The following is a 21,631-nucleotide window of genomic DNA, read 5'->3' as shown; positions in this document are numbered from 1 at the left end:
GTGTTCAGGGCAGTGGTCTATGATCACATCTTACAGCAGACTTGTACAACTTTATGTTCCTAATTTTATTTGTAGAGCAGAGACATTTTAAACTAGGAATGATGTAATAATATAAGTTATGTAAACATTCCTTTTTCTATAGGATGGCATAGTTTTCACTACCTAGTTGAAGCTGGATTGATGCTTCTCATGCCAGGCAGAAAGGTACCCTTTTCCCAAAGTTATTAAAGTCACAGATCTGTTGATTGTCTCTCATGAGTGGTATTCCAGCTTTGGTTCCATAACACAGGAATTGTCTTTTATACCTTTATGTGTTCTTTAACACTTCCAGAATGAGTGGCAGCATCTAAGGGTTTTAGTGCTGGCTGTTAGTGATACACAAATACATTGTGCAAGAGCATCACAGTGAGGCTGTAACACCAGTTCACTTAGCATAGTCAAGCCCCTCCTCCTCAGAAAGCATGAGACACACCACACTCAAGGTCAAGAGTGACAAAACATTTGAAGTGCATTTTCACTTTTATTTCAAAACTTTAGACAAGTTACTTTAGTATATAAATTCAATTTTTTCCTTTTACAGAATATAAAGATAATTCCCTCATTACTTCAGTATAAAGTGTTTTACAAGCTTGAAGACAATTGCATAAGTGTTTCTCATACAGGATATCAGAAATAAAGCAGTCTTTCTACAGACATTCAGACAGGTGACTACCTCAGAAACAGCATAGCAGTTTAGTCAAATACAAGTGAACACGTGACACTACAGTTGTGAAAGTTCAAGTAAGGCCAAGTCAGTAAACATTGTTAAGTCATTGCAAATAATAGTGGAAAGGTTTGTGAGACATTGCAAGGGGTGGATGGTTTCATAGTATAATACTCTTAAATCAAGGATTCAGAGGGATTTAGCTAGAAGACAAGTGAGTTCTTAAATGCTATAAAGCATATGCAAAGACCAAGCAGTGTACTGGTGTTAGTGGAGACTTCGTGCCTGTTCATCCTCAGCATGCTAAGACAAACTACAACCTCTTAAAACCAAGCATAAGAACCACTAATATTTGAGAAGATGCTTTTAAAATTCAAGTATGCCTTATTTTGGATGGTGTGTAGTTTTTATCTATTACTTCATCTTGTAAGAACATGTGAAGACAACGCTCGTTCTGTGCCAGAGGGTGGCCTGCAACCCTGGAGAGAAAAAAAACCAAGAATTAGTGTGACCCAATTGAGCCTACGTGCAGCTATCCTGCAGATCAAGGTTTGTACCAATTGTTCTGCACTTGGGCACAGATCCCACTTTCACTTCACTGTTGGCAACTAGAATGCTCTCTAGTAGCAAGATTTATCGTGTTTCCCCAGATGAAGTTAGTCCACAGGAACCCTGAGCTACCTCTGATCCCTTGGAAGCACGTTACATCATCTGTCACCTGCAATTGATGGGACTATCCAAGTAAGTGCTTATTCTAGCATTAGGAAATCTAGAGCTAAGAAAGGCAAGAGGATTTTTTTAAAAAAAGGCCTTAACACCTTTGCCATGGGATACCCTTTCAAAGGCCACTTATCCCCTCCATTTTCAGTGTCACTGAGCAACAGCTTGTTGCAGCAGAGCTGAAACATGGCTCCAGCAGGGGGTGTGAAGGTTTTCTGAAGGCACAGGCACTGCTCCAGACAGAGACTGGACCTTAACCAATATCCTGGCCTGGATGGGCAGCACTCCACACAGCCAGGGGCTACTGGCCCTTCTGCTCATTGCACATGTGGCAGCTTGCAAATACAGGAGACAGAGCTTGCCTGTTCTAGGGGACACCAGCATCTCTAGTGTAGATTTAATTTAAGCTGAAAAACCATCCTTTTAACAGTAAAGGAGCTGAAATTGAATTAGGAGACATTCTCAGACTTGGAAGAAAATCATGAGATACTGCACTTGAACCCTTAAAATACCATTTTTACCATGCAGGTAAAAATCCAAAGGAATCAGATAGCTGAAAGTTCATAATTTATGGACATGAATACCTAATGCAGTTTGGTTTGGAAAAAAACTACATCCAGTAGGTCAATCAAGACAGAATTCTTTCTTAGGAGAAAAAAGTCCCCCGCAGTCCCAAGGGCAGCTTCTGTAAGCCTCCATATGTGTCGGAACATTTCTATCCATCTGGCTGAACACATGTAAAACATATTCAGTTCCAGTGGCTCAGCACCACTTATAAGCACTTTTGTGCATCTTCTCCACATTTATCTATTACTGTTTACTTCACCACAGAACACACTCATTTGTCACTACTCACTTGTCATTGAGGGCAACCTATAATGAGGAAGCTGAGCTTTCCTATTCAGTATTGACAGATTTTTTCAAGAGCAATTATAAAAACTTACCCATCTTGCCAGGTTCTAGAAAGGCCAGCAGTTTCAAGCACTAGTTCATAAGGATGACAGTCTAGGGTAACTAGTTTGGGTTTCTTATCCCATCAGAATGAAGTTACTGATGTTAAACTTCAAGGAAAAGGTATATAGAAGAGGATGAGGCAGCAGCAAATTCCTTCTTCCTTTCATGAAGGCTTGAAAATTGGTGGCTGAATTGCAAGACTAGATTTGATCTCTGATTCAGCTCTTGGTTTCACAGGAATACCTTACTCTACATTGGCTTTCCCTCAGTATTTTTCACCAAGGTGACCCTTACACATAGCAGCTGCTACTTCAAGAATTTTCATCTATTTCAAAGTCAGGTTGAGGCAGACCCTTGCAAATGTCACTGTATGTAGTATTGATGGTGGTGCCAGCAAACCGGCCCAAGAGAACTGACTCAAGCTGTGATTCAGCACTGCTGTGATTCAGATTTTACATCTAGAGGGAAAAAGCTTCTCAATAACATCCATCTCACACTCCTGAATATTAAGAACTAGCATCGGTGCACCAAGATTTTTTTTGTTCCAGTGGTATCAGCTATCTGAGGGACTCTTTAATTCCAGAAGGAAAGATCAACTTTGATTATGCAATAATGTGAATGTACTATGCAAAGGACCTTCAGGTATAAATTCATTAGTGCCCAAAGTACTTGGCAGAAGCCTTAAAGCTTCTACATGGTTCAAAACTTTGGTAGTATTTACCTAATGATTATTCTAATGGTCATAGAATACACAGATGAGTTAAATTGCTATGATTTGTGCCTGGAAAACTTGATTCCAGATGTACTCAACTCTGCCATGATATCAATATCTACATTAATCTCTGTTTATATTTCAAAGGAGGAAAAAAAAATCAACAAGTTTTACATTTCCATAAAATCAATTTATTACTTGCAGCAAGACTGAAAAATGGATACTGATAAACTGGCCATTCCATTTCTGTCAGCTCTACAGAGTTTTTCAGAGAGACAGGGTAAGATGACTGTTTCACATCAGCTGCTTCAGAACACCAATAGTCCTCTTCCATGCATATCGCTAGACTCAGCATACAAAACTTGCAGTAAGTGCACTTTTTCTCCATTTAAGATAGAGTTCCAAGTCTGCATGGATAAAGGCTGTACTTTACAGCCATGACTGCCTTGATTTTATAGCAAATCCAACATATTCCATCTTACTACTGAATGCCTTAGAAGTTCACTCCACTTGTCTTTAAACAGCAAAAAGAGCAGTCTGAAGCACTTTACCAGTTCAGAACCATTCTAAAATGAGTTAAGAAGCAACTATATGAAGAGAACTTTCATAGATTTCATATGGTCACACTTACTTTTTCAGGACAGACAGTTTTAGTGAACCAGTCACTTGCACCTCCAAGACACATGCCTGAACTTACAGTAACTGACAGGAACATTTTCATAAGTTCTGGCATAACTCACAGGCATCTTCTGTTCCTGTTAAACAGCATTACTATTTGAACAATATTATAATGCCAGGGGAACTGACAGGCTTGAACTCCCTGAGGGAGCAGTCCCAAATCCAGTTGGTCTGAACAGCATTAACCAGAAGAGCTGGTTAATTGACAACACTCCTTACCCACTGTTTGGATCTATACTGTTAAAGAGATTAAACCAGCTACTCAGGTCAGTGTACAGATAGTGGTTAGTAGTGTCAGATGGTGGAAAAAGCATCATAAAACTTTGTTATTATAATTTCTGCTCACCCTTTGAAAGGCAGGGACAAAATCCACAGTGACTATTTCAAATTATGTGTGCATACCTCGAGTAGTGTTTTTACATCAGAATCTTCAGAAAGATTCTCAAGATTATTAGAGAAAATATGCATCATCACTCAAACTGATAATACCTCACATCTGCAATCAAAGTAAACTGCTGTAAGTCCACTGTAAGCTCTACCGTTCACCCAGTTGGAAGATATCTTTCCAGAAATTATAAAGTAGAATTATTTGAACACTATAATTTTAGTAGCAATTTGCATAAATTAACAACAACACTAACAGTCATTTCAGCTGTTCAGGTAAGCACTAAAATACCCAAACTAAACACGGGATGAGTAATGTTAGTATGTCCGACTGCAAGATTATGTGAAAATTAATATTCTGAACCTAGTGGAGTTACCATCCTTAGGAGGATTAGTAGCTTCAATTCAGTTTTTCAGGGCTGAGCTCCAGGTTTGTCTCTAACAAACTAGATCCAACACTTACTTGTTTATGAATTGTTCAAGAGCCTGCTTCCTTTCCTCTATGAAGGAATCATCAAATATACCATCATCTCCTCGGAAGGGGAGCTGGCGGAGAAGAGCTTTTCCTGGTAGAGGTGGTACCACAACCTGAAAGATTTACACAAGTGTCCCTAAGTGCAGCCTGTAAGCAAGTTCATCCACCTTTTCCTCCTAGAAGACCCAACTCACCAGTCACATTCCTTGTGGAGTAATAAAACATGAGCAGAGAAGAACAGTACTTGCCCACACAGGTAAGCTGAAATCAAGTAGTGTATCTCTGAATTAACTCAAAACCATTAAAACAAAAAGCCTCTGGCATTGCAGCACTGAGGCTTGATAAGACTGATACACTTGGTTTATAACACAATGAAAACATTTCAGCATCATGACTCTTTGCATGTCTGTGAAGAGTTATATTTACTTTTCATTTTACTCACCTTGCTTTCTCTTTCTAGTTCATTCCTTAGCCATTCAAAGTCACTATATCTTCTTCTGACTGTAGATTCTTTCAGTTTGAAGATAGGTAGATTTGTCTGAAAACAAGAACACAAGCTATTGATCAGACAGATTAGAAGTTTTGATAAGCAGAATAAAGAACCAAGCTGTTAAGTTACACAGTAGTTCCATTTAATCAACAACAGTAGTACTGAGAAACATTCAAGATACAGAAACAGAGATAAGGCTCTAAGCCACATGAGTAAGCTGTGCCTCGAACTGCACAGCTATGAGCCTCATTTATATGGTGTCCCAATTACTGGTATTCTGTCATCGTATCACCAAGCAGAATATCTGATCTGCTGGCCACTTGGGATGCTTCTAAGGTTGCAGAAGCATCTGCTATTCTTACTGTCTCAGGAGCTGGATTCCCATTATATGCAAAATTGGAGATGGGAAGGGGGAAGAAATTTCTCTAACTGCATTCAAGGGAATGTTTCAGATATCAGCACAGGACATTACCAAACTTCCCATACTTTTCTACTCCCTGATACAACATGGCCTCCAGAATCTTCAAAAGCAAAACCAGTAAGTCTTACAGTGAATCCTTTCAGGACTGATGAAGATTTGAAAGCATAAGCTGCCAAGTTTGGGTAGCTACAGAGAAGCTACACAACAAGGCTGAGATGCATTACAACATTCAGTGCTGAGGAGATGAGACTGTTTGACTACAGAGTTAAAAACCAAGCAGAGTATGACTAGGGAGAGCTTTGCTGAACAAGGCTAGGAGGCAGCACCCAAACCTAACACCCTTGAAAGGGACATCACATGGGAGCAAGGTTATAATTCTGCACAAGACCATGTCAAATACACAGGCACCCTGCTACAAGTCCTTATACTACCTTGTGTGAGAGCCTGCATTACTTCTGTTCATTCTTGTGGTGCAGTGTTATCCCACTTTTGCAATCCAACTCACATATTATTTTAAAAGTACACACTGAGAGAATCCTCTCCTAATGAAATCCTGGCTAGAACACTACAAAATTGTTTCTAGGAGTTATGACCTCCTGAAAGTAAGAGCATGAGCCTGTAATTACCATGCACAAACCAGAAGTCACAGAATAATGCCTACTGTTTTCAGACTGCAAATTCACTAACAGTCTTTGTATACTTTTAAAGAAGGCTCTTGAGGAGCACTCTAGGAAGCTGATGTTCACTTGGGGCTACACTTACCTCCAGCTTTCCTGATGGCAGATGCAGTAGTTATTCTCAGCTACTGCCTTTTACTTTTTGTTGTTTTGGTTTTTATCTAGTAGGCCACCTAACTCAGGATCTGGTCATTGTTTGAGTAGATACTCCTGTACAATATCATTTGTAGCATGTTATGCTTAAGCTATCACTAGGGAATACTTTTGGCTGCTCAAAACAGGTTTAATTGCAGAAATATTTTCATGCACTAGCCAAGTCCATGACTTGGGTCATTGTATTGCTGCCAGCCAGTACTGGCTATCACACAATAGTACTTGATAAGTTAGTTGTGTACTTTCACATTATGCAAGTTAGTTCATAATTTACACATGATAAAGTTTAGAACAATATTTTGTTATGGTATCTTATTGCTAAATGTTTGAAAGTATTCAAGCTCTCTTTCCCAGGTAAAATATCGTTGACTGTACTTGCGACCAATAATAAAATTGCATTTAAGACTAACGTCAGATGTCAGGCTTTATAAATAAACACTCTTGTCTTGATGGTAAGAATACTCTACTCAACAGTGAATACAGCCAGTTCCCCAAAATGCATGAAGGAGATTCCCAGAAGTTAAGTACTGGATTATTCTCCTCTGATTTCAGCTATTGTTTTTTAAACCAAGTTCACCCTTACACAGTACATCAACTCTTTGTCAGTGTCTCTGGTACAAAGTCCCTTAAAATATTTAACATATAGGTTCTCACCTACAGAAAATATTCATTTCTCTCTCAAGTTACTAAGAAAGGCATTAGAACTGGATAAAAGCAGCTAAAAAACGTAAGTTCCCAGGTCTTCAGGAACTCTTTTCATGCTTCTAGGCATGAAGTCTATAAAGTTAATCTCTAAACAACATATTAGGCTTACAAGTACAATGTGGGGGTAGAAGTGCCAATTGAGCTCACTTTACCTTCTACGTTCCCTTTTCAACTTTTGACATGCTAGCTCAGCTAGCAAGTAAGAGAAAAGGATAGAGTTCTTCGCTTTCCCTGGTAATTGAAAAATCTTCTCAAATTTTGATCATAAGTACCATATATATTCAGATTGTAAAGTATGTCAAAAGGCATGGACTAAATTAAGTGTCTTGCAAGTCACAACTTGACAACTATATTCTAAAACAAAGTACATGTTTGCCTGGTCTGGATACGAACTAGAGCAATCTACTGAGATCAATTTCTAAACCTCATGTTTCTTTAAACCCAGAAACTGCAGCAATTCTCCTTCCTCTAGAAGTAAGTACTGACAGAGCAGTGTTCCTAAGGTAAGCAGCTGTTAGGAAGGATCTATTTAAAAATGCAATTTGAGAGTCCTGTTTTATACTGCTTAATCTATCTACATCTTGGGTCCCTATTTTTAATTCAGGCTATATTCACATCTGAAGTTACTGTACGGGCCTTTATCACTAAGGATTATTGCCCTGTTTGAACAGATCACCCTTTGCTTCAGTAGGCTGGACTTCTGCACACCCTACAGCCTCCATCTCCCATGGATAGATAGTTTTCATTAAGCAAGCCAGACACCTCCTGAAGCATGGGCTTTCACTGGGCAAGAATTTGGTAGAAGAAGACAATCCTGAAGAGCCAACAGAAACTTTCATTTTCTATTAAATTGTCATTTCAAGACCATGCAGGCTATCAAAAATGTTATTCTCTGCTTGACATTTTATGTTGAGTTATCCTTGTTCAGTCACTTAAGTGCCTCTAGCTATTCTGAGTGCTTCCTGTGCTTTGGCTGCCTGCTAGAACAGAGAGAAGAGTAAGGCACAAAACTTGAAGTCAGGCTAGTTTCATTTTTATGAGCATTTCTGCCCATGCTTATTCAGCATTATAATGTCAACTTTCTGGCCGGCTGAGCTGCTAAGTCTACTATCACAAAACTCATGACAGCATGAAACATGGAACAGCCCCTGGAGCACAGCTCATTCCTGTAATAATTTCAGCACAATTTCTGCAGCAATTCTTTCTTCAGCTGTGTAATAATTACACCATTTATTGGAAAAAAAAAAACAACAGCTTCTTAGTCCAAAATCATTCTGCTTGGCAGTTTGAATGCAAGCCCTCAACCTGAGAGGATTATGCATCACCCAAGATGTTAGGCAACTGTAAATCACTAATCAGAACTGCCGATAAAGCATTGTTGCAGAACGACAAACAAACCAGTTCTGCAGAAGTCACACAGCCCAAAACCCAAAGCCACAGAAAGTCAAGACAGATTTTGTGTAGCACTGTCTCTTTATTAGACTGTATGTAGATACCATTAGGCTTTCTCTGACAGCTGTCAAACAGCCTATATTCTGCTGGGGCAGTTAATGGCCAGGCAGTACACCAGAATAAATATTGTCCAAATTGGTGCCAAGTTACATTACATAATTAAACAACAAATGACAAACTCAGATTCTTAAATCACTCCTGCATTTCTCCACTCAGATGCCAAACAAACTTTCTACAGTCATTTGGCTAGTGCTCGACAAACTAGAAATGGGAAGCAGTGGTTCCTTACTAACAGACTTCAGGGCAAAATCCGTGTTCCCAGTAAGCATGTTTCTTCAGCTTCATCTACGTCACCATAACATATTCAACTTTGAACCTGACTCTAAATTCAGGAGATTCTCAGTTCACCTCAAAAGCAAATGACAATCCTAAGACAGTGGCTTAGATAACCAGGTAACAGTCTTCCGGCTCTTAATAGAGTCACTCCCCAAGCTCTGCTTGGTTAGAAGCTGAAAAAGTGTTTCTGTATGCAAGTGAAGAGAATTTCACAAGCAGAATGCAAGTAGTTTGAGTACTAGTCATTACTGTCCATTCAGCTTCAGATACAGTCATCAATGCAGCCATTCTGGTAAACAAATTACCTTAAATGCAGGAGGAAAACTACACTAATTTATTTGTTTATAATTAGTTTAAATTAATAAAATAATTCTGAGTATTTTTAAGTCTTAGTTTTTAGACTAGCTCATCCACTGAGTGGAAAAGTCTTGCAAATAGTCAGACTTCCTCCTAAAAATTTGTTTCCAGACATAAATCAAATGCAAATAGCATTTGGGTTCCTTCAAAGTGCATGCTGACAGTCCACAAGGTTGTGTGACACTGTAGTCCAGTCCATCCCCACAATAGCAAACTCCCCAGATGTTGTCGCTCAGCATAGTTTGAGGTAACTTTGGCTAATTTCTTCATCTGCCACCATAACACTCAGCAGCAGCACTACATTGCCCGTGTCTCCCACTCCTAACAGATTGAGAATAAAGCTGCACTGTTGCCACAGCACCTACTTTGATGTCATCTTTTCAAGTAGGTTATGGTAGCCTTGAGAGAACTCTATTTCCATTAAAATAGAGTGAAAGAAAGCACACAGCTCACTTTTGATAAAAGTTTGTGGCTTTGACTCTCAGAAGCTAAATTCAAGCATCTTGACTGTCTCATGCAAGCTGTAATCTTTGTCAAGAGCCTACACCCTGTGACTACATTTACAGTCAAAGGGAGCTCTGGGGTACCACAGTAAATAGCACTCAGGGTGGATAAAAAAAAGCATTATGATTTTCTTAGCATAAGAGCCTGCTGTCCTTTAGTACAAGAAACTGGCTCCAGCAGTCCACTGTTATTGCAGAAACCTTGCCAGTGGTTTGTTTCCTTCCCGACTCAACATAAGCAGCTACCTCTCAATTTCCTACAATTATGAAAAGCAAGAAAGAAGGAAAACATGCTTTAAACTTCAGTTTCCAGAAGTTTAGATTTTTGGTGGGTATATTACTGAAGGAATGCTCTTTCCTCACTGCAAAATGTCAGACTAGAGACTGTTATTTTTCTAAGTTTCAGTCCTTTTCATCAAAACAGAGTTCTATCTTCCCTCTTCTCCATTTGGTGTCCAGATCTACTGAAGATACGTCATATTAAAAAAAAATAAAGAGAACACTGAAAGATCTGACCATGCAAGTTTTAAACAATGCTGACTTAAACTATACCAAGAACTTTTGAGCTTCCCACTCTGCAGTACTGGAGCTATGGGGCCAGGATGTTTTCTACCTTGAAGACTAAGACAGTGAAATCCTAATAGCAACATAATGACAGAGACTATCATAACCTTTTCCAAATCCAGTGCTTTGAGTCGAGAGTTGCTCTCTGAAAAATGAGCATAGGGATGCCCATATTTTTGCCAAAAAACATCTATCATCACCTGAACAAGTTCAACATCATCATAACCAGCTGAATTATGGTATGCCACGGTTAAAAGACTCTGAATAGGGTGAGCCAAGAAAAAGAGACTGCTTAGTGATTCTTAATTCTTCAGGCTCCATGCTCAGAAGCCAAAAATAAAAACTGGAGCCTGCTTTGAAGACACATTTGGACAAAGACTTTTAGAACACCCAGAAAGAACTAGTAACTAGATTGGGATTAGCAAGTCAAAGCCTCCTGCGAAATACCAAATATTGACTTGAAAGAGAATGGATTGCTACTTTTACACAATTCAAGGTGCAACAGCCATACAGCTCTGATTTGACCTACTGTAATGTTCTTACTCATTCCTTATTAGGAATGACTGAAGAAGGATCACATTAAGTTGATGCTTTAGCATCATTACTGACATCTATCAGCTACAGTCAAATGGGGATAAAAAAATTTCAGTGAATTGCTGAAGTTGCTAATTTTTTTTATCAAAAACTAAACTTTTTATATGCTTTGTGAGCTAGAGACTGTCTAGCATCCCTATACTACAAGTACACAAGAAAAAAAGCAGTAAATTAACGACCTTAAAAGTGAGTCTACTAAGTAGCAAAAAATTCTCTTCATATTCCCACCATGACACTCCTAAGTAGCCACTAAAAGCTATAGAAAGGCTTCCAACTCCTATTCATTAATCTGCAGCATATCTTAACACTTAGAGGGTGCTACAGCTTAGGCCTATAGAAATAATCTCTAAAGCTTTATTTTCAGGTCTAGATGCAGCTCTAAACCACTTAATATATAACTTCATTTTCTTCTGGATTTAGAGTAAAGTTGCTATACACTAGCTTATAATTATACTTTCAAATAGGCTTTGTGGCCAACACAAACTATACTGTCACATGGGAGAATCTTCTGGCATATAACACAGATTTTGAATTGGATTCTAAAGAAATAACCAAACCATGGACCTGTATTCAGTTGGTAGAACACTTGTTCTTATACCTTGACTAGAAGGTTAGGGCTTCTTCATCCTTTTTATGTTAGAAGTTAGAGCAACAATTGCAACTTCAGCCCCTTTACTCAGTGTTACAGCTCCACAGGATATTTGGATTAGGCACTTGTTAAAACAGCCTCCAGTAGTGCAACTCGCATTGCTTTACCAAGTCAAAAAACTTTAAATAAAACACTTCCCTTACGGTTAGAAGACATAAACCTCTGCTGCATCATTTATTTCCCCAGATGAAAAGCAGCAGAGACCAGACTGCTCTAAAGTTCAAGCTGACACTTTTTCAGCAAGCCATCTAAAAATAAACACGTATCAAAACTCCCTGGCATCACATGCCTACCTGGACTACAGCCATCTGTCCTATAAAGATTAGTCATTGTTCCATTTGATTTGGTCTGTTCTGCACTGTACTAGAGTGCAATCTAAAACACGACAATCAAGGCCTGCACTGTATGCACTAAAATAAAAGGAGGGCAAGTCACCAGTTAAACTAATATATTAATAAAAAGCACTATTCAGAAACTTAGTTATTTTACTTACACAATAACAGATATCAATGCCAAACTAGTTCAGTACCTTTGGACCAGCCTCTTGAACCTAGTTTAATTACAAACCTCTACAGAAAAAAACCAGCTGCTCAAGAGTAAATCCACTTTCCTTGCTTTGGAAGTTTCTCTCATACAAGGCATTCTACTTCCCTGTCCACCTAATCAGTGTCCTCAGAAATTCTTAGCCTTCCAGTTATCTTTTTCTGAATTACTGCTTGAAAGAACAGGTAATGTTTGTGAGGATGCAGTACCCAGGCTGTAAAACAGAAAAATGGTCACCTGAATCACTGTGTTTTTATTCTATGTAGAGGAGTCTGAGAATACCTAACTGGTAGCAGTGTCTAGAATGGGTTTTAAAAGCACAATTTACTATAGTTAGGGCAGACTTGCAGTGTTATGCAAGATTTGTCGTAGTAGAGAAATAGAGAATTACTGCTGATTATGCATCCGTAAACACATCCCCACTGAGTCAGTGTTTAGTCATGACTCCAACACAAGCTTCAACTACTAAACTGTACAATGCTGAAGTCAACTACAGGAATGGCTGATTTGATTCTTTTTGTGGTGGGGGAAGAATTTGCAGCTTCAAACATGAAGGACAGGACATTTGGAACTGTTCAAGGACAAAACATTGCAAAACACATTCAAGAGCACCACTTTGCAAAACACGGCACAAGTGCTTTCTGAGCAAGTTTGACTTTCAGTTCATTTTCTGTCTTACTCTGACTTGATCACAGCAGTCAGACTTCAATTAATCAGTTAATCACAAGTCAGACCACTATAAACATGCTGAAATGTAAATATTGTATCCAAATTAGGTCTTGGAAAAAAACAGTTAAGGAGAGAACAGGATTTTCTAATGCAATGCAAGTTCAGCAGTACTCAGATAAACTTCCCCAATCCCTTGAAACCAATACTATTCTTAATACTGCAGGCACTTCACAGCCTGTGTATTCATTTCCTTCCCCACACTGGACCTACACAGTTGAGCACCTCTGCAGGTCTGCAGAACATATAGGAAACCTGACTGGTGCCCTAAAGAGCACTGGAACTACCCAACTATTGCATTTCACCATGGAAGCACAGCAAGACATTCCCTTTCTACACCACAAGACAAGCAATTGCACTATGGAATATCAAAAAGCTAAGGTATACCTTAGGGTCAAATTTAGTAATACTGATTAGAGGCAAGAGACCATTGTCATCTTAGCTCTGTTCTTTAATGTTCAAAGGCTTTTAGTTTGGCTTTGGTTTGACAAAAAAGAATTCTTTAACTGTTTGGACTAATAGGTCCTGTAGCAGGTATTTTATTATTTTCTAACTGTCAGTTTCTCTGCAAGTTCTCACTAACCATGAAAAGATTATTTAAGCCTTCAGTCTAGGTGACAAACCCTACCAAAATGGGCAGCACAGAAGTCACTTTTACTTCTACAGAAACAAAACCAGATGAAATAGTTATAACAGTTTATTTCCAGAACACTGAATATTCTGAGTTCGAAGGGATCCAAAAAATCATGAAGTCCAACTCTTAGACAAACAGCCCATACAGGGATTGAATCCACAAGCCTGAGGTTATTCAGCACCATGCTCTAACCAACTGAGCTATTCTCAGGGTTGCCAAAGGGATACTTCCCAAAATGTAGCAAGTTCCTGGATACCCATATGCTTTGTTGACAGTATTCTAACCAAAGAGCTTATCTCCTACGGCACTGCCTTTACAATGGGTGATGGCTGTGACGTGTGACACCAGCCACTGGATCAGTCAGCTTGTAAAGATTAAGTCTTGTCTCCTTAAAGGATTTAACAACTGAAGCTATTGCACAGAATCTGCTTGAGCAAAGACCTTCCTTTTGACCCACTTACCAAGAAAACTGTCTCAACTACAGTAGGAGACAAATGATACTTGGAACTGGACTGAGGACTAAATACATGTTGTAGGATGCTAATATGATAATTGTAATTTGTTCTGTTTGCTTCCTGGAATTCAGAGCGAGAACTGGCTTTTAGTCCATAAATAGTAAAGATATTCCCATGCCCTCATTCAAGAGTGTTGACTTGAACAAGCCCACCATGAAAAGGTTTAATAATAAAAGGAGAAGAGCTAAAGACTTATGAGAAACAGCATGCAGGGGTATTTACACTGAGAACCTGACTTTTGGTTCATTTTTCCTCAAGAGGAAAGGGCAATTAAGTAGTTTACTGTATTCCTTTAGCAGGCAGTCTAGCTGATTATGTTAGTTTTAAACGCTGCACAATCACCTAGATATGTACCTACCTATATAATCATCTAGATACCTTCAGATGAGGTAAGTACTTTATCAAGTTTTATTTCACTACACGAAGCACTTAAAGCTTTATACCCTGCCGCATTATTCCCAGTCTAGCTCACCCTAAGCCTTCACACACAAAGGACACCTCAGAATGGTACAAATGCTCTGCCTGATGCTGCTGATGGAAAGAAAATTCTCAAGTACCCTGTCAAAAATATGCCCCACGCAAATTTGCTATTTTAGCACAGCAGGATGGCATTTTCTATCACTTACTTCCAAACAAGATGTTTGACTTTCATTGCTAGGCTGCACTGTAGTGGCATATTGCCACACTGTGCGCCTTATAGTGGTTGCTACAGTGGAAAGCTTTCTGTCATCACCTTGTCCAGCTTGCCAAGAACAGACTGTTATTTAATGCACAGACTCAGGCTCAGAAAGTCAATTCTTTGGCCAACTGTCCATCTATGAAGTAAGCTGCCCGGCTAGAAGTGCTGCATAGGGTCTACCAGCAGCACTCCTCTCAAGACTCCTTAAATGCTTGTCAAAGCACCAGGCAACTACCCCAGCACAAAGCCATCCTGCACAGAGACACTCACTGTGACAAACCTTCCTAAGTTCCAAACCACTACTGCCTTGCTTATGCAGTAGTGTACTGCTGAGCAGTCTACCCAAAACTTTAGAGTTCCCCATCAGGCTTTCCGACTTCCACCAGAACTTGATGAGTACAGCATTACAAGAACTAAAGCATGAAGTTGTTCCACTTGCTGCTTTCCAGACAACTGATATGCTCCAACTGCAGTACCAGTAGAAAGCTTGCCAATAAAAGTTTTGGGGAAACTCTGCAGTATTTCACACACATATGTTTTGCAAGATACTTTTTATCAGATATCACTTCAAGAGTCAGCTAGCAAGTTCAGTCTTTCTGAAAAACCCCAAAAGTGACGCTTTGAGATTCAGACAAAGATAGAATTACAGAGTCTGTAAACACCATGACAATGGTACAAGTGTAATTGTCTCAACACAAACTTGAAATTCAGCGTCCTCTCTGACAATTTTTAGAATGCTCTCCAGCTGTAACACGAGGCTGCAGTCCTTTAGCTTTCACCAGAATTTGGCAGCAGTTAAGCCATCCATTTCTGCACACTTAATGTTTTACTGCCGGTGTTACTTGAAGACACAGCTCTCCATATATGATACAGGTAACTCACACCATCTTCTCAGGTTTGCTCTGCTGCTGCTACCAGCACTGTTGAAAGAAACTGCCTATCAGCTGCTACTTTCTTACTTTCTGTGACCACCGGCACTCGTCAAACCACAGAAGCCACTGGTGACTATTGTTACCCACACTCCAATGAGCAGCTTACAGTATTAGGCCTATCTTTAACAAATACAATACCACAGCAATCCATGTTTGAATTCTCCCTCTGTGCTGAAATTTGTGTATTAGCAATGTGGTCCATGTTCTGCTGAGAAGCAGTTAAATGATGTAAGTTTAGACAGTGAACATAATTCTGCATGACTTGTATTACCTGCTCTGTAGCCTTCCAGCACACAGAGACATAAAACTCAAATTTACAGTTCATGGTAGCTGTGAACTATGTGTACGGCAGTACACAACTGGAAAGGGAATGATCAGGAGACAGTCCTGTATACCGGCATGTACAGATGTGGGTGGAGGATGCAATGTTTACACAGCAGTCAGTCTGGGAGGAAGAACAGAGGAAGGTCACAGTACTATCACATTTCTTCAAATCATTCTTGGTCTTCATTAGAACAGGAATCCAGAATTTTCTACCCCAAACACCAGGTGAGCTAAGACTAACCTGTCTCAAAACCTGTTCTTCTGCTTCCCTTTCTGATGAAGAACTTCAGCTGAGTATTTTAAAAAATTTTTATTTTTTTAATCACAGGAAGTTTGACATAATTCTCAAGGCCATATCATGGCCCAGTCCCTTTTGGATCATCTTCCCTGGATCCAACCATTCCAAATGCTCAGTCTCATGGAAAGAAACATCATCAGGAACTTAAGGTGCAAATACTTTCCAGCAAGATAGAATTACATCTTTCTTCTAAGTGGATTGCCAGGGTTCTGATAAGGGCAGTGCAATGCAACACAAATCTGCAAGTTCTAGTCTGACTTCACACTGAGGCCAAACATAGGCTACAAGCGTGTCAGTTTATTCTTCCTGCCCCATAGACACATCATGAAACACAGAAATAGCTACTGAACGTGGCAATTTATAAGCCTCAGAAGTAAAGAAGTATCCTCCCAAGAAGCTTTAGATTTCAGGTGATTTTTCTTTTTCAAGTAAGGTTACACCAAGCTGGGAACTTAGACCTTTAAAACCAGAAAATTCACACAAGGTTAAGTTTTATCTGGTGAATTTTAGTGACTGAGGCAGCAGCCCTTAGCTGAATCTTTCCCTGCTGTGAAGAACACATATTGCAGAGAATGTGTGCAGGGAATCAATAAAGCTTCATGCTTTATTACTGACTGTAACAACTGACCAGGTTCAATTATCAACAACAGAGCAAAATTATAACAGAGCTCAATTATAACAGAGCAAAGATATACAAAGTAGCAGACTCAACTACAAACTAAAAAAAACCCCCATCTGTAAGTATCCAACTTTCTCAACCCAGCTTATTTCTAGCCATGTAGACCAAAAAGGATTCCCTGCCTCCAGGCCCTACCAGACACAGCCAAGGACTGTGCTGTAGACACTGCATTTTTTGACCATTCCTCTGGGCCCTGTTTATGAAACTAGAAAGGCCAGGGAACACAGTAATGACTTCACATAGCTTTTCTCAAGCTTAAGACTACTAGCCTTTGGGGCAAGTCACTGAACAGCCGTTCCAGCTAGGAAGGATTCTAGTGTTACTAAGAAGAAGCATTTGACTGCAGCACATCGTGAGAAACAGCCCTATTAGGCACTACAATTTTAGTTCAGGTACAATAAAAACAGGAAGCCCTCCACCATACACACACACCTTATCACTTCAGCTGGCTCTGATCTAAGTGCGTGTGCCCACTAGACTTATTTACACCTTCTCTATGTACTTTTTGAGGACACTGGAATCCTGAACTTGACCTCTTCCTCAGAGCGGATCGACCCATATTACTCCATCTCAGAGAGGGGAGAGTTTGCTCTCCTCTATTTATCTGGAAACAGACAAACAATTGCTCTCAGTACAGCGATATTTCACTCTGAGGACAAGCTGTACACAGCAGAGCCGAAACAGCACTTGTCCTGTGGTTATCTGAAACCAGCTGCACCGCCTTAGCTTCAATGAGCCCGTCACAGAGTTATCAACCCCAGGCCGAGGATGGAGAGTCCACTGCGGCTCTGCCACCACCCCCCAGCGCCCCGCACCGCAGCAGCCGTGACACCGGTCCTGAAGGACACGGCGGCGGGAGCCCGTCACCGCCACCCCGGCCAGCCCCGGGCGACACAAGAGCCCAAAACCAGCACGCCGGCTCCCGGGCCGGGCCGGCGCTGCCTCACCTTGACGCGGATCTCGTAGGTGGTGAAGCGGCCGCGGCCCACCCCCACTGTCTGCGGGTTGCCCACGTCGATCTCCAGGAAGTTGCTGGGCGGCCCGTAGGCGTCGTTGAGGTTCTGCGGCTTGCTGATCAGCCGCCGGGTGTCTGCGATCGTCTCGGCCATGGCGGAGCGGGCGCCTTCTCCCCTGAGCCAGCGACCGAGCCCCGAGCGCCGCTGCCGCTGCCTCCGCCACCCGCGCCGCCCGACCGCCCGCCCTGCGCCCAGCTGACCGACCGGCGACGCGCACCCGCACCCACCGCCCTTTCGCACTCGCAAGGCACGCTGGGTAATGTAGTTTTCGAGGGCCGCCCCGCTTGCTCATGCCTGGCGCGGCTTCCGTCTTCTGAACTACACGTTCCGGCGGGCGCTAGGAGCCCGCCGCGCTGGCCGAGCGCGCTGATTTGTCAGGTCCGCCCACCCCTTCGGCCGGGTGCGGGTGGCGGAGGCGGGGGTGTTTTGGGGGGTGGCTCTGCTCTTCCCGCACATCCTCATTCTTCGGGGGTTGAAAAGACTGGGTGGGAAGTGCTGTATATGCAAGGTGTTATGCAAAAGGAATCAGGTCGCTGCAAACGTAGGCTGGTGGAGATGCCCACCAAAAGCTTTGTGTTGAAAATAAAGTCTTAAGTCATTGACCCAAGCTGCAGTAGATGTGACGCTGTTGTTGTAGTAGCCTTAAACCTTTTAAAACTTACTGCAGTTTTAACAAATTATACACATTTAATAATAATGTTACCAACGGGGTCAGATTTTTAGGTCCTCATTGCTTGCAAAGCGAAAGAGTTCTTAAAGGATAGGAAAAGAAAATAGTGTTTATAGAGTAAGTTATTAAAATTACTTGAGAGAGCAAGAAAGAGAGTGAGAGAAAGGGAGAAGCAGAGCTGACAGAACTGTCCCCTTCCAAGACATAAGATCTTTATTTCTCATTATCTGATTAAGTAAGTGGTATGTTACAATAAAAGAAGTATTTCCGAAAGTAATACAATGTTTACCTAGAATGTCAGTTAATTGTATTTATATCAATTCGCTATTACTTCCAAATTTTTCTATCATCTTGGAGGAATTCAGACTTTTTAAATACCTGTTAAAAGCACCCCTCCAGTAATTAAATGTATATATCACTTTCCTTCTATCTTTTCTTATGAGAGTTCTAGTAATGTTCCTTTACTATCCAGGTTGAATGAGACTGTGTGAAAACTAGTGATATTTTTTCCAAAAATCTGTGTAGGCAGTGGGTAAAATGGCAGGCTGCCCACAAATCACATCTGAGAGACACAAAGTTAACATCTGGCAAGTTTAGTTAGCTGTTGTCTGTGTTAATAAAAAGGTAATCAGAAAGCAGAGATGATCCCAGAGTTCAAAAATAGTTCATCCCCATAACCAGTATACCATGGGTGATTTTCTTGGTAACTTTTCTGTGAATTTCCTTGTCATCAGTCCTTCAGTGTTATTTCTCCCACATACTAGAGCCCCTTCCTTACTTCCACTAATAGCTGCCAACTATTCACTTTATAATTATAAACAGAAATGAGGCTGACAGGAGTTTTACAAAGCAGGAATGAAGGGGAGATTTACCTGAGTTATGCTAGTTATTAAACTGGTTGTGCTCAAGGCAAGAAAAAACTCATTAATTCTACTGAGATTACATATGCATCTGTAAAAGCTTTTGTTTGTTACACAACCTATGCTGCCACATCTGACTGCAAATGTGAAAAGGAAACAGAGCACTGGTGTTGTCTTACCTATAATATGTTGTCTGTCTCCTGGCCAAGCCTGGTTTCGTTATCTGTTCAAAGCAACAAAAATGTGTCCAGTACTGTACATTTGGAAAGTTGCTGTGTCTGTGATGAATAAAGAATTTATTCTCATGCTGGGTAGCTATTAAGAGTGAGGCTTAAGCTGAATGCTTTTCTTACAGCACACCTTCTCAGTGCCACTATTCTGTCTGCTATTCCCATCAGGGATGACTTGTGGTGGAGAGCCTTGTGGAGGCTTGGTTTAGTCTCCACTTGTCAACAGCATGGGTATATAAAGTGATTTGATGAGGTGTCCCATCTCTGTTTTTCCCACTGAAGTCAAATAAAACTCCTCTAACCTGGGAGAAAAAGGGGAAGATGCCCAGCTTCATGACTAGGACCCCCCTTACATCACGAGAAAGAATAAATGCCGCACTGGCTAATAAGGCAAGGAGAAGGAGTGAAGGTAGGGGTAAAGCAGAGTCCTTTGAGCCTCTTGTTTCCTTCCAATCCTCAGAAAATGCAGTTGTTTACTTTGAATCATGTTCCAGGGGGTTTTTTTGTGATCATGAGACTAGAAGAAACAAAAAGCATTAAAAAGCAACTACATAGAGTTATGTTATATGTAGTTGTTTCTTCATGCTAGAAAGGTTCATTTCTCAGCATGAAGGTGAGAATAAACTCAGAAAAAAAAGTTTAAATTCTGTTTCTGACATGCACTTTGGGTGAAATTTCAAATCTGAGGGGAGAGAGGTCAGCTGTGTTTGTAGGTTCAAAGATTAGGTCAAGCATTTAGAACTGGATTCAATGGTCCTTCTGGGTCCGTTCCAAGTCAGTATATCCTGTCATATCAGTGAAAATCCTAGTGAACCTAAATTCTTTAACAATCAGGTACTCACTGATTTGTTAGTACACCTTGTTTATTAAAACATAACACAAAGATTTTCTGGCATAACTTCAAGTGGCAAAATGGATACCAGCGTCTCACGGCACAAACCGATACAAGCAATATTAATGGATGATTACTTCCGGAATTTTGGGCAGTAATACTTCTCCTGTAGTTTTTTTGTTTCTTTCTTTGTTTTTTGAATGAAAGAGTCACATTTAACAGGAAAGGGAACCAAATCTCTCCATTATCCAGTTAAGACTCTCCAGCCTTTCTGACAAGTGTCCAGGTTAGCAGATTTTAGACAGCATAGGCATATTTTGTTAGAACTTGTGGGGAATGCTGACTCAGGATAAGGCAAAACCCACAAGGCATTGAACTAATTGTGAAATGCCTTGTGTGGAAAAATGACTTCCTGATCCCTGCAGTAGCTGCCAGTTCTTTGAAACATGATGTTTGAATGTCTGCATTGTGCTCCTGCCTGCAAGACAGTAATATTAAGCTTCTAAACATAATTTGTAATATCTACATTTATATATACATCCATTTACTGTGAACTCCTATTCTGAGAGATGCTGTGAAGCTGAAATTCTACAGTGAATTTCTAACGCATTGAGCTATTTGAGCTGGCTGAGATGCAAACTGTAAACAGGTAGTGAAAAGGGCTGTAAGTCCATAATTTTGGGAATGTTTTTATGGCTTTGTTAACCTGAGACTTTATAAGTAATGTAGACTTTTAACAGTGTATTTGACTGTCTCAAAATAGATGAGGTCAATATCAAGTCTACCCCCAAGTGTCTTGACATAATCCCAGGAAAATGACTTTTGATGGAAACTATGTTGATGAAAACTACCCACAAAATCCATTTTTGCAGAGTAGGCTGAATGGTCAGTTCTATATCAAAAGTGTCTTTGTGTTTGGGAACCAAAGATATTTCCCATGGTGGGAACATCTTGGAGCGTTGCAGTCAGGTAAATCCAGCCCTCCTTCTCCAGAAAACTCAGAATGGTTCTGGAAGAGACCCAAAGACTCTTGGACACATCCATCCCCATAGGGTTCAGCACATCCCTATTTCTAAAAGCAGTGCAGTAATACTACCAGAGGCCAGAGAAGACACATGGAGTGTGTCTTCTCTGTGATTTTACCCCTCATTTTTATTCCTTTTACA

General features: G+C 40.5%; 1 protein-coding gene across 2 annotated transcripts; it reads right to left on the bottom strand.

The window, feature by feature from the left end:
- Positions 1-500: 500 nt before the first annotated feature.
- Positions 501-18,092, bottom strand: SNX3 (sorting nexin 3). 2 transcript variants are annotated; one of them, XM_059842334.1, is made up of 4 exons: positions 17,805-18,083; positions 5,069-5,164; positions 4,615-4,739; positions 501-1,182 (listed from the first exon to the last, which is right to left on the bottom strand). In XM_059842334.1, exons 1-4 carry the CDS (start codon positions 17,964-17,966, stop codon positions 1,077-1,079), a joined length of 489 nt encoding a protein of 162 aa, XP_059698317.1. In that variant the 5' UTR covers positions 17,967-18,083; the 3' UTR covers positions 501-1,076. The 2 variants fall into 2 exon arrangements, with proteins under 2 accessions (XP_059698317.1, XP_059698318.1); XM_059842335.1 differs by lacking the exon at positions 4,615-4,739 and having other exon boundaries at positions 1,123-1,182; positions 17,805-18,092.
- Between the last annotated feature and the right edge of the window lie 3,539 nt (positions 18,093-21,631).

The sequence above is a fragment of the Haemorhous mexicanus genome, chromosome 3, assembly GCF_027477595.1.
Source record: "Haemorhous mexicanus isolate bHaeMex1 chromosome 3, bHaeMex1.pri, whole genome shotgun sequence".
NCBI classification, from domain to species: Eukaryota; Metazoa; Chordata; class Aves; order Passeriformes; family Fringillidae; genus Haemorhous; species Haemorhous mexicanus.
Note: the sequence above shows the minus strand (reverse complement) of the source record. Positions and strands in the feature narration are given on the sequence as shown.

Bases quoted from the DNA above. Each gene is read 5' to 3' on its own strand.
- SNX3 (XM_059842334.1), bottom strand. From the start codon at position 17,966: ATGGCCGAGACGATCGCAGACACCCGGCGGCTGATCAGCAAGCCGCAG. The intron at 5,165-17,804 runs GTGAGGCAGCGC...TCTTGTTTTCAG, and splicing joins CCTACGAGATCCGCGTCAAG to ACAAATCTACCTATCTTCAA. The intron at 4,740-5,068 runs GTGAGTAAAATG...TAAATCTTTCAG, and splicing joins AACTAGAAAGAGAAAGCAAG to GTTGTGGTACCACCTCTACC.